The 13578-nt window shown below is 45.8% G+C and overlaps 1 protein-coding gene across 1 annotated transcript; it reads right to left on the reverse strand.

Annotated features, from left to right (window-relative positions):
- Window positions 1–2286: 2286 nt before the first annotated feature.
- PPIL6 (peptidylprolyl isomerase (cyclophilin)-like 6) lies at window positions 2287–12111 on the reverse strand. The gene is made up of 8 exons (XM_010011368.1): window positions 12031–12111; window positions 10642–10737; window positions 10003–10191; window positions 9067–9129; window positions 8786–8933; window positions 7381–7437; window positions 3879–4014; window positions 2287–2398 (listed from the first exon to the last, which is right to left on the reverse strand). The coding sequence occupies exons 1-8, from the start codon at window positions 12109–12111 to the stop codon at window positions 2287–2289; spliced, it is 882 nt and encodes a 293-aa protein (XP_010009670.1).
- Between the last annotated feature and the right edge of the window lie 1467 nt (window positions 12112–13578).

The raw sequence follows: 13578 nt of genomic DNA on the forward strand, positions 1-13578 counted from the left end.
TTACATGGTTGCTGGGAAGAGAATTTCTCCAAAACCAGCAGCTGGCAATGGAATTTTTCACCTCCCTGTCTGCAGACTGTCCTGAATTTCCTGGCTTTTTGGAAACCCCATGGCTTGCCTCTGGACTTCCGTGTCCTCTCTATGTCTGTGTATGCCACTTCTCTGGTCTGGCTTTCTCAGAGGAGGCAATGCATTCCTAGTCACTTGAGCAGAGATGTAAGTTATAGCAGAAAATATGGCACAAAACATCATTCTTAATTGAGGTTAAGACTATTCTTCCATTCCTGTTTCATTCTTCATCACCTTAGGCTCCCTAAGCATACCCAACTTGCAGGCAGTGGGGAACCAGGGTTGAAAGATATACTCTTTCTTGTAGGTGACCTCCTTAATAGTGGATGAAAGATTTTACCACGTTTTTGCTGGCAGAGAGTCCTGTCCTGACCAATGCAAATGCAGTAATTGTGGCTTGCCTGAAGGATCATTATGCCTGAAATTCAAAATATTTCCTGGTTGTACTCTCCTCTTCTCGTTATAACGTTTTCCATGTGGTGTAACTTCAGCCAGTTGTCCCCTGCCCAGTACTGAGTTCAGAAGTCATATCCTTTCATAGCAATAGACTCTATTACTTATGAAAGTAATTTGTCAGGAAATACGTTATTTTATGAAGGAAATACACACTGTATTTTCATCTTTGACCCAGAAGTATGAAGTGAAAATGATTACTCTCTAAGCAATTTAATTGATTTGAAATGTTCCTACAGAAGACTTAGCTCCTGTGTAATAGTCTATGTATAGGTTGCAGAATAATTTAGAAAATAGAAGGATAAGATGTGTCAAAGGCTTCTTAGCTAGCTACAGACATATAAAGATGTTTTAGGTTAAAGAAGCTTATTGTTTTGTACCATAAGTGATAAAAAACCTAAATCCCCTTGCTAAAACTAAGACAATCTCTACACTCACTCAGAGCCCGTGGTCTATACTCTCTTCAAGCATTCAGTTAAATTCAGTTTGCTGATTTGTTAAATTCATTCCCATTTAGCAAATACACTCAAGATTGTTATTTTTCATTAAATCCATGGGCTTAAGCTTGGACAAAATTAGGTCTCTCCTAATACTTCTCTAATTCTGTCTTTTCCATCTTACGCTGGTGCTGTTTTGTGGGGTTTAGCAGCTCATATGGTGAGCTGAGGAGCAAAGGTCACTCAGCACAGCAGCGCTGGAAATTGAGGCGAGAGAGCTGTATCCTGACAGTGTCTGTGGCCCTGGCACAGCAAGGCTGGTTTAGCATGCTCTTCCCTTTGAACTTCCAGTGCATTTGGTTATGACCTGTCTTTTCAGGCTGCATTTTGATCTTCCACATGACTTCTTTTAATGTTCACCTGCTGTCATCTGCTGAAGCCATCTGTTCCCAAGCTCTGCACTGTACATCATAGAGAGATCTTGCACATAAGGAATTACTGACACTAGCAGCCATTGTGTATTATATTGTGTATTTGGGTTACATTATCTAGTACAAGGTGTCCCTGCCCATGGCAGGGGGGTTGGAACTCGATGATTGTAAGTTCCTTTCCAGCCCTCACTATTCTATGATTCTGTGATTCTATATATTTGCATCCACACAAAACCTTAAAATTTACTGTTTTGCAGTAACTTTATAAACAATATTTTTCGCTGTTTTATTTGCAATAGTCACATTTTTGTTATTTGACACCATTTGCCAAAGGTAATTACTTAAAGCTTATGCCTGCTCTAACATTTCCTGGATTTAGCCTGATGCAGCCTAGCTTGACTTCAAGGGTGTTACTTTTAACTTGCAGTAGTCGGTGCAGGATCAAATTCATGACATTCAGAGAGACCGCAGTCCTGCAGACATGTTTTTGCCTGCTTTCCACGGCAGACTTGACAGGGCAGTCGTGCTGTTGAGACTGTGATAGAGGCAGAATTTAGCCAGGAACAGTTAGCCTTTATCCCTATAGGTGTGTAACCATCTGCCCACCTGTGCTTTAGCCATATATACATTTTATCATACCTGCTTGTCACTGTGTAATCATGTTCCCTCCATTTCCCATAAACTGTAGCCTGGCACTGAGTCTTTCTATACTCCCGTAAAAGTGCTTTTTGACAGCTTATGACCATTATTTTTCTAGCTAAAAGAACATTTCCAAGCCACTCACATGTGCAAGAAGTGCTTTTATTTTTGCTTTAAGTGAATGCCATTAAGGTCTGTAAAAAGTTGAGTAGAAAATTGTGTTCTACCTTTCAGCAGGCAGGAAAATCAGCTGGTGATCATGGCTCAAAAGTCCCACAGTTTGTAATCTTGCAGGGTACCAGAGGCCTTTCATTATCCGTAGGGACAGCTTCCAGTCTCTGGAGGACCTCTGTGCCCTCGATCAGTTGCCTACAGGAGGGAGAAAGTGCACTTATGATCTGTCTCCATCTGGAGCCAGCTCTGCAGCGTCTGGCTTGTGCAGGGCTATAATAAACCCAGGCACTGGTTTCCTATTGACAGCCTGCACCCGCTCTGCTCTTTAAAAAGGTGTTCTTTGCAACGGAGTTGCAAACACCATCACTTCTTGATTAAATAGGCTGTAGTTGGCATTTTAGGAGAGGTGAAAAATACAGTGGCTTTATGCAGCTGCATTTATTTAAAGGAGAAAGTGTTGTACTGTGTGACCCAGCTACAAATGGCCATTACTCTTGAGGAGAAAGAAGTCAAGAGATGCTGTCAAAAGTGACAGTATTAGAAGTGACTCCCTGAGAAGTATCTTTCGTTTTCTTCCTTCACAGCACCAATGTGAATCCTGAAAACAGTCCAACATTTTGCAGTCTTTACAGTTTTGAGCCTGTCCTGCTCCCCCTGTGTGGGAGCATGAGCTGTGCCTTCTGCAGGTACCATTGCAGCAGTGGATGCCAGCAGGGCTCTGGAAAGCTTTATACCATATCCCATCCCACCCGACCCCAGCCCAGCCAGCAGAGTGGTACCAAGCAGGGAGGACATTGCAGGTGGGCCTTGCCCAAGTGGGGACATCAGAAGGACTGAGCAGAGCAGAGCTGGAAAGTGCCAGGCTGTCCTTGTGTGCTGTGGCTACTTTTTGCTCTCTCAGGATTTAACTGCCGCTCAGATTTAGGAGGGCCTGGCTATAAGATCATAGATCCCACACCTTTCAGATTACACAGCGCTAGTGGCAGGGCAGAAACTTGATGTGAACGCTGATGGTTATAAATGCATCTAGCCAGCAATCACTTTTGGGTTGTCTCTGTAGGTTAGACAGTTATGCTTTTTGCTTCCTTTAAAAATCTTTTCTGTGGTTACAGTCCATGATGTGGTTACATGGAAACGGCACTGCAAATTTCTCTCTCAATGGTAATACATACATATTTTGCTCTCTTACATCAAGCAAACTGCCCAGAGCAATAATCTTCCTTATTACAGTACTGAAAAATTTAAAAACCTTAGGGCGATCAGCCATATACATTAACCTACCGAGAGCAAACTCCCAGCAAGCATTCACTAAAATAATCTCTTTCAGCTTGTGAGGGCAGAGCAGAGCCTGAGGCTTTGCTCAAGACCCCCCTGTCCATCACGGCCCACCTTTGGCTGACACTAACCTCTGCAGCTGTGGGTTCGTAGCTTTGGTTTGGGAGATGCCCTAGCCTTAGCTTTGCCATAGGGTTTTCCAGCTCGAGCAAGCCAGGCCAGTGCAGAGAAAGGAGGAGTGGGTGTCACTAGGCATTTCAAATCTGATTTATCCATCCTCCCGCTGGCCAGAGGCATCCGTGTGGCAGCTGCATGGCAGCTGCTGTAGGGATTTCGTGGATGCATATTCCCAGGGCAACATCATGCGCAGTGCAGTAGTGGCAAGCTTATGTGTACCTACCCAAAAGCCACGTATTTCTTGTCCAGGTAGGGAGATGGCTGGAAGGTGATGTAGAACTGAGAGCCATTGGTGTGGCGGCCCTTGTTGGCCATCCCGAGGATCCCTCTTCCCTTGTGACGGACGGAGAAGCTTTCATCTAAGGAAAGAGTTCAGGAATGAAAGGCCACAACTGTGCTGCTGCCTTTGCTGCTGTTCACTGAACAGCTGCCTTTTGCCAGCTCCTGCAAGTTCCCCTTTCCTCCTTCTGCACTCTCTCTTTCCATTCTCATTTCCCCCAAAGGTCTCATTGAGTCTCATGCAAGCAAAGTCTGGTTTGAATCAATGTCCTCCCTAGAAAGAGCTTTCCATGACTGTCTATTGCTTAAGCCAGTAAAGAAGCTAATGAAAAAATACCAATAAAAAAGCACTCTACTGAGTATTAGAGCCACAGCAATGATGCCTCTGGCTCCCCTTTGTCTGTGATGCCTTTCAGCAGAGCAGCTCAGGGCACTTAGCACAGCATTTCCCCATGGCTACTTGGGATTATTGCCATTGTACGGATGAGGAAGGCAGGAGGCAGAGCAGATGCTCCAAGCACAGCCTCTGCTCTGCCTCCCCTCGTGCTGCTGCCTGCAGTGAAGAGAACAAGATCCCCTGTGAGCACAGACAGGGCTGTGAGGGCAGGACATGCAGGAAGGCAAGCAGGAGACTTCATTAGCCAGATAAAAGGACAGAGCTGAATGAATGGAGAGCAGATACATAGTTAAGGAGGCCAGGGTGCTCCCAGAGCAGAAGCTTTGTTCTCAGGTGAGGAGAGGAGGCAGGTGATGGGAGCGAGGGCTGCAAGGAGGTGGAGAGGATCCTCTGTGCCAGCTGAGGAAGGACTGGTGAGGGAGAGGAGAAACAGCTCTCAAGAGGGGTAACTGTGGAAGAACAGGCATTAGGTGTGCTTGGGTTTGGGGGATGATGGCAAGGACTTGATTCCATCTTCTCCATGGAGGGGAACCCGGCTATGAGGTGAGAAGCAGGAAGTCCACTGATCCTGGCCTCCTCTGTCACTTGTCTCAGTCCTGATCACACCAAGCAGTCATGAGCCCCATTGAGCTCTCAACAGACTTGAAGAAAACTGTAGAAATAGTTAGATCTTGTAGTTCTCTTTTTTTTTTAGTTCTTTTTAACCTGTTTGAGAGCCACTTCTCAGAAACTGATTCCTAAAAATGGCAATTGAATTTGAACTGAACGGTTACTCCCTGACCGCTGCCCTGTGGTTTGCAAGGTGATTTCAGCAGACTCATTTTGGAGCAGGATGCTTCACCCTTTGGCATGATGCTCCAGTCCAAGTGATTTTCTGTAATCACCTGAGCCCGTTCGGCTCATTACAGTAAAATGCAGTTGTGTCCCATTAATTTCAGTAGGCATTGGTTGCAGTGCCTGGCTGCTTGCCACGTGCGGAGTCTCCCAGAACATTTCCAGCTGACAGAGGCATCTCTCAGCCTTTTCAGGTATTGATGATATTTTTCTTCTGCCCTCAGAGTAGAACAGTTTTGCGGGAAGTACTGGGAAAGCAATCTTAGCCTTAAAATAGACAGGCATACCCAAGGGAACACCTTTCTCAATGATGAAAAGCAACTTTCAGTTTAAAAGGGGGAGGGGAAGAATTAGCAATCTTCTCCTTTAATACATCAACATGTGGAGTATGTGCAATGTGGGTAATAAAACTCTTCCAGGGACACTTTCAAAGCTGACAGATTCCAAATTAAATCCACCTTAAAATTACTGAAACTATTTTGACACATTGTCACCTTCCCACATGGCATTGGAGCTTCTTTCCTGGGTAGCACAGAGAAAGCACAGGCCTGGAGGAGGAGGATGGAGCTGAGAGCAGAACGCTGCACATGGGGCTGGGGCTTTGTGTGCAGCCTGGGCAGCGTGTGGGGCTGCAGCTCTCCTGTATGAAGAGATGCCCACGCACGCCCAAACTCATTTTCCTCCATGGATGATTTCTCCCCAAACAGAAAGTGTGAAGAGTGTGAGATGTGCACTGTCACAAATCCATTGGGTAGCATTGCCGGAAAAGCAATCCTTGGTGACATCCACCTTACAAACAATTTAATAGCCAATCCTACTTTTTTCCAATACCAGCTTATGTTCTTTCTGAGGTGTGCATGTCCCAGGTGTCGGGGATTGCTGCTGTTTCAGGAGATACTAATAGTATCAAAGAAGTGATTTTCGTCCCTTCCTGCCCACTCTAGGCAGCCCAGAACATCAGTGCCTAAAGGAGCTGACAAGAAAGCTGGAGAGGGGCTTTTAACAAGGTCGTGATAAGACAAATAATGATAAGGCTTTAAACTGAAAGAGACTAGATAGATATTAGACATTAGGAAGAAGTTCTTTACTGTGAGGGTTATGAGGCGCTGGCACAGGTTGCCCAGAGAAGCTGTGGCTGCCCCATCCCTGGCAGTGTTCAAGGCCAGGCTGGACGGGGCTTGGAGCAACCTGGTCTAGTGGAAGGTGTCCCTGCCCATGGCAGGCGGCTGGAACTAGATGATCTTTAAGGTCCCTTCCAGCCCAAACCATTCTGTCACTCTGTGATTTTACTGCCTTAAATCCCCCACGCTTCCACTTCCAGCAGCCTTCTGGTACACCAGAGCTGTGACACAGGGGGGTGAACCCCTCTGGGATTTGCTCCATCCATCTCGGGATTTCAAGGTGAGAGCAGCTTCTCCTTGTGAGCAGGCTCTTCTGCATCTTGGGAAAGAAAGTTTTCAGCCACACTTGGCTTTTCTGATCTCACTGTTGGCTGCTGCCCAGACTTCTCAAATGTAACATCATTTTCACCATTGGCAGTGGGAAAGCTTTTATATAAGGGAACATAAATCAGTTTCAAAAGTGCTTTAACTGTCAAAAAACATCTTTATGGGTAGCATTTAATCTGAACAGATCCCAAAAGTCTATGTCAATTGTATGGATTGTTTTTCTTAAATATCTCAAGTTATAATGTTCTTTTTTTCTTTACATTTTATTACTTTATATCATTATAGGGGAACATTTTTTGTTAAATTTAGCTCATGTTTGTCATTTCTCGACTTTCATGGTTTCATGAGATTCAGAAGCAACTCCCTTTAAATCCACAGAGTCACTTAGCCATTGGCAGTGATACCTGTGGTGCGCCCAAGCCTGAAAAGCTGCATGAAGTCTAGGAAATCTAGAGTTAAAGCTGACTTAATTCCATTACTTTAAATGCATTTAAATAGGTGGTATCAATATGTCTGGAGATCTGTAGCTAAACCACTTCTGTATTTCTAAGGTCCTGCCCACAAAGGTGAACGTTCACAGTCTGAAATAGGCAGCAGGTGACCATCAGCCCTTATTTCGGGCTTTATTTTCTGACTGAAAAGCAAACCATTTTGCTTTATGGAGATGAAAGGAAATTCCTAGATTATTCTGTAAATAAAATCGGATCAACAACCTGATTTTTGTGGAAATTTGCTGTTTGCGCAGTAAGATAGCTGAGGAAACATACCTTCAAAGGTGGGACCATAAATTGACTCTCCTTGGTCTCCCTTTCCAGTGATGATGTCTGCAGGGTAGATAAAAATAACCATCAGAGACCAGGTTTATCGTAGGCGTTACTGAGGGCTGTCAATGAGCAGCTCAGCCGAGGTCAGAGACATGGGTGGTGCATCAGCCTGGAGGAAAACAGCATCCATCTTTCTGTTTTACTACTGACATTTCAACAGACCTGTGGAGAAAGCTCTGCTTCCATCCCAGCAGATGGTGTCTCTGTGGAGAGCCATTTCATACAGCACATTTAATGTCTGCCCTTCTGAGAAGGTCCAGCATCTCCTGCCAGGAGAGCTCTTGCAGTGGCAGCGCCGAAGAAGGGGCACCCTGGAAAAGGGTGTCTGCCACGGGGAGTTGCGTTAGAAGGAGGGATGAAAATGCAGGTGTGATGCTACAGTGACTTAAGTCCATTAATCTTCGTAAGAAAGGAGATTTGCTAAGAAAGAAAATCCCATTGAACCAGATTTCTGATGTGTGAGGCACTAAAGAAATCTGATGCATCTATTTTTTCTTTTTTTTTTCTTTTTTTAAAGAAATCTGTTTTTTTACTTTATTTAGACATTGTCTTACACCACCAGGTTATTGTTAGTCCTCTACAGCAGCAAACTTGTAATTTTATGTTGCTTTTATGGACTACATAGATATCTGCGTAGATACTCATGAAAAGTAGGAAACGTATCTTCAAAGTATAAACTTGAAGTGTATTTATGCACTCACATTTGGAGCAAGGCAAACACAGGTAAAAAGAAGTACAGGTAGGCAAGAGGTATGATAGACCAAAAGAGTATCATGAAGGAGATGCTATCTGATACACCTGTCTTGATTTCCCTGGGAATGTCAGTCGGGCAAGCTGCATGACCATCATTTGTAGTGCCTTTCTCCTCAGTGCTACGCTGCAGGCATAGCACTGGTGTTCAGACAACTCACAACACACATGCAAGTGCTCTGATGTTTCACTAAATGCCACCATACATTAATCTCTCTATAAAACAAGTAATATGTTTTCCTATCAATATTATTATTTTGTTCATGTTTCTCTAATTAGGAAACCAAAGACTTACAAAACTTACCAAAAGGTCCTACCAAAGAACTTCCTGGAAGAGAGTTTTAATGTTTTCAATTAGTTTCCTAAGGTCTTTTGAAATGGTCTTGGATAATCAAAAGAACAGATTATTCAAACTTTTTCTACATTTAGAAAGTGAGATGTCTAAAAGAGTAAATGTTTTCTTGTTTTTTTATCTATATTAGTGAAGAGATTAACTTTGTTCTGGAGTCCAGTCGTGTCTCTGTGGATGAAGACTGTTATTCATCATCCCCTGGCTTGTGCTGTCGCTCGGCTTTACTCAAGACACCTGGAAACGCACCTCCTCCTTGGATCCACCCGTTTTCCACTATGCGATGAAAAAGGGAGTTCTTGTAGGTGAGCTCTCGGCCATCACAGCGAGACTTTGCTCCTCCAACGCACAGAGCCCGGAAGTTCTCACATGTCCTGGGACACGCATCTGAAAAGAGCTGCAAGAGTGAGAAGATGAGAACACGTGTGACATTCCCTGCTGACATCCACCAGCTGGATTTCTTCAGCAGGTGAAACCACCGCGTTGGGTGGACCTTTTCCTTGCTTTTGCTTTTCTCCTTTGTTACATACCTCAAAGAGCAGCCTCCCGATGGGCTGTTCCTCAATGGCTATCTCCAGGTACACGAACACATGCTGTTTAAAGCATAAAGACAACTGCAGTGAGGGAAAGGCCAGCTGTCTGTGCTGTGCTCGCTTCCTAACGCAGGCCTGGGTCCAGCCACTCAGCACAAATGGTCTCAGGAAATGTCTGTGGGACTCTCAATTAACAACAGCGTTCCTACTATTTTGTGTAAATACAAAAGTAGAGCATGTTTCACTTTGTTCTGGACAGAAATAATCCTAACAGTTTGTTAAAATGAACTACTGTGCAGGGCCTGCTTCTTTATCTTGAATTTATTTACGTCTATCGCAGCCCATACGGTACAGGAAGAAATAGACACAGGATTACCGGCCACCCTGCCAAAGTAGACATTTCTGGCTATTCCCAGCCAGACTGGTATTTGTTCTGGTATATTTTTCTCTGCTCTCTATGCTGTGCAAGGGCTGGCAGCACCGTACCCAATCTCACTATGGAACTTCAGGGGGTCTTGGCTGGGAAAGATGAGGTTTGGCTGTTGGGCTTTTGGTACCCAAGAATAAGGGTACCCAAGAATTTTGGTATCCCAAAGGCTGAGTGGTTTGGGATTTTGGAGCAGCACAGTTGCAGCAGAGTCAGCATTGAGCTTTTGGCTGTTCAGCCCTGAAGCAGTTATATGTGTCAGGCATCTGGGCTAGCATTTGCCCCTTTCTGGCTGCCAAGAATGCAGAGGCTCTGCTGTTCTCCTCACATGGGATGCTCCCCATCGGCGTCTCCAGTCCCAGCTCTGGCCCCGCTGTCACAGGGCAGAAGACCAAAAACCTGCCACCTCTGTGCTCACTCTCCTTCCTCCTCATGGTACCTGCCCTTTCATCAGGCTCCTGGGATTTACAGACCTTGGACTCTTGTCATAAAACAGTGCTACTTGCCTGGGTGCTTTTCTGGTACTTGCTGTAGAAATCCTCAGCGATTGCTTGGTAAAGTGCCTCAGGCCTATAGTCACGATAGCGCCACTCACGGTAAGACCACTTGAGCAGATCCTTCTCATCCCCCAGCAGCTGGCCATCAAGGAAGCACATCACCGAGGAGGTGTATCCCCACACCTCACCTCTCAGTTCCTGCATTTCAGTGGGACAGTAAAGCCTCAGGGGATTAATTACACACTTGGTGAAGAAGCAATCAGTAATATTCAACACAGGTAAAGTGGCCTATGGTATTTTTATGCCTTTCTTTTGAAACCACAAATCCTGCCAACTGGGAAGGATTTGGCAGCAGCTTTTGGTGAGGTGTGCTGACATTGCACTCTCACGTGCCCTAAAGATCTGGATCCTGATGCTATGGGACATTATTGTGGCAAGAGTCATCTGGGTGTCACTTTGGAGGCAGCTCAGGCTGAATAGGAAAAGCACCTGGAGAGCCCCATCCTGCCTCCAGGGTCTCTGAGAATGTTAAATAAATTGGGGTGGAAAAGCTCACTTCTGACATCTGTGGATGGCACCAAGCTGGGAGAGGCTGCAGCCCCAGGGAGAGGACTCGTGTCTGAAACAACCTGAGGACACAAAAGTTACCTTCTTTTTCTCTTGTAAATATTCATGCCACGCAGATTCCACTAAGGGCTGTATTACAGGATCTGCAAACTTGCTTGGAAACTTCAGCTTCAGAGCCTGTATTTTCAAGGTAAGCAAAAAAATACTTGCTTACAAGCAGTTTAACTCCCTCCCATACTCTATCCTATCGCACCTTGTATTGCCCTTGTGAACTACCACCTAAGCCATATTCTAAACCAGTTATTGCTCTGCACCCCTCATGCCTCTGGCATAATTCCCGACACTTGCAGGAGTACATGTAAATCGTTCTGACTCCCTGCTTGTGGATGTAGTGGGTGTCTTGTTTTTCTATGATGGGCTGCTTCACAAATACTACTGAGTTACACTGGTACTCCCACTGCCCCTCCCCACCATGTGAGATGGCTGTAAGCAGTGAGGCGTTCAAATATGCTGATGAGCATCTTCTACTGCATTTGCTGCATGCATTTTTACATGCATGGGGAGTGACAGCCCTCTTACTGCACCAGGAGATTGGGCCTAGGGCCTTGGGGCAAGCAAGTGGCTTGGTGAAGGCTCAAGGTGAACATTTCCAGTCCCTGTTGCTTGTACCATCGCCTCAGGAGCCCACCGCTATTTCAGTGTGGGACATTCCTGTCCATCAATTTAGCTTCACGTCCATGTGGACTGTGGCACACAAGTGCCACAAGCTGTGGCTTAAAGACAGCTGAGCGGGCCTTAAAAAGAATAAAGCAAAGAAGTGACTTTCTATGCACCTTACGATCCTTCTAGCTGTTGTTGGGATGGTGGCTGGAAAAAATAAAGGGAGAAAAGCCAAGAGGCACACACCCCCTGCAGCTATTGGCTTGGCTTGTCCTTAGGGCTGCTGATAGATGGCAGAGCTTTGTCAGCTGTAAATAACGCTGGGGAACAAGCCTGACATGTAAACAGTTACAGGCAGGGCAGGCACACAGGTCAGCATTGTGGACCCCACGGTGGGCTGCATGCTGTGCATCTGCTGCACAGCTGAGCTTCTCAGGAAAAGTCTGTGAACCCCCATGTTTGCTTTCTCATTTGCACTGACAGAGCTGCGTTAAGGGACTTGTCATAAGCTGCCGAGCAAGTGGGGCAGAGCTGTGATGTGCATGACATCTCACACAGCATTGCACTAGGAGGCGTAGGAAAAAGGAGGCGAGGATGCTGCAACAGAGACCCCTGCCCTGAGTAGCACTGAGCCCTTAAAGAACCCCTTAAAGCCCCTGTGCCTGTGCCTGGCAGTAGACACCCAAAAGTCACGACATTTTCTTCTTCAGAGCCACTGCCGGGCACAAGCATTCCTCTGCTTATTTGCTTCCAACCCTCACTGCTCCCTGCTGCTCCCAAGTAGTGCTGGGGTTGAAGGCCAAGACCTACCTCTGCTGTGCACTTGGCCACGTGGAAACCTGTGTCCTGGAGCAGCCCCACCACTGTCACCAGCATCTGCTGTGGGCCCATGGCGCCCTGGCCACCACGAGTCTGAGTTCGTCAACAGAGCCCGGTGCCACGGCAACACCGGGCACCAACACACACAAACCCCCCTGCATTTGTAAGCGCTTCCTAAGCCTAATGTAAGCAGGTTCCAACCCTGACAGAGGGTGGAAAATGCTCTGATTTCCATTTTTCCACAAAGGAAGGAAAAGGAGGTTCCACAGAAAACGTGTGGCAGAGCGGAGGACTGAAGCCAGCTCTCTTCAGAGCTCATGACAGGTGTTGTCAGTACGTGACTGTTCAAAAGAAAGAAGATCCTGTTGCTAATCCTGCAGTGGGTAATAGCAGATGTCCAGCAGAAAGAGGAAAGAATAAGGGAAAGCGAGAGCAGCACTTCCCTATTAGTCTCCCAGCCCCTGGTGAGCCTTTGCTCAAGGATTTCCCAGTATCTTTGTGTTTAATTCCCCATTGGTTGCTCCTTTCCATGTGAATTTCTTTGCTTTGCAGACAAACATAAACATGCGGCATGCACAAAATCCTGTGGCAATGAGATTTACAGCTTAATTACACCCTGTGCAAAGTCTGCATCTCCTTTTAACGCAGAAACTCCGACCCGCAGCTGTATTTCCTGAGCACTGCCGAGACACCATTCCCGCTGGCTGCCAGTTACAGCACATGGACAGAGCTGTTCCAGAGCGGTCGTGGCTCCCGCAGCAATGCTCTGTGCCCCCACAGCAGCTTCAGTCCCTTTCCACTAACACAGCACGTGCAAAAGAGGTTTGTGGGACAGCCGCAGGGTCAGCACGGGCTTCTGCTGGCACAGCTGGGTCAGGCTGCTGTTCACCTCTGAGCAAGGTGCATTTTAAAAGACTGGTGTTGGAAGTGACAAAAGTGAACGGTGCATCACAGCAAAAACCTGTCTTTCATGATTATCACAGAGCAACAGAACAATCATCCCATGCCCAGGAAAAATACATCTTTGACATGTAAAAATCCTATTGCAAATGAGACAGTTGTGATTTTCATGTTCTGCAGAACAAACCTATGTTAAATACAATAAAAATTACAGCGATTTCTGCTTTTAACAATGTGCACTTTTTTTTCAATTGTATAACCAAATGGCCACATAAAATGATAAATTTGTACATAGCCATAGAGTTGGCATCAGGAAGCCTATATAGCCTCTGAGCTGGACGTTTCTGACCTATGCCTGTGAAAATTCAGACTGAGAAAGAAATCGCGGGTTGCAGAAGGGCTCTGCCATGGAGCCCTCAGCTTTCTCTGACCTGTGTGTGGCTCAGTGGTATTTTCTTACAGTGATTCATTAGGGTAACACTTGTAACTACTCTGTTGAGATTTGCAGCAATATTGAAGAGCTCCATCCTCACAGTATCAAAGACCATGAAGACGATCAGATTCCGAATGTTTGGTCCCTTGTCTGGAAGACCCATGCACAAGATGTTATTGTTTCAAGTCATGATGTTGTCCTGCTGA

This window comes from Nestor notabilis, unplaced genomic scaffold, assembly GCF_000696875.1.
Source record: "Nestor notabilis isolate BGI_N333 unplaced genomic scaffold, ASM69687v1 scaffold12330, whole genome shotgun sequence".
Classification (NCBI taxonomy): domain Eukaryota; kingdom Metazoa; phylum Chordata; class Aves; order Psittaciformes; family Psittacidae; genus Nestor; species Nestor notabilis.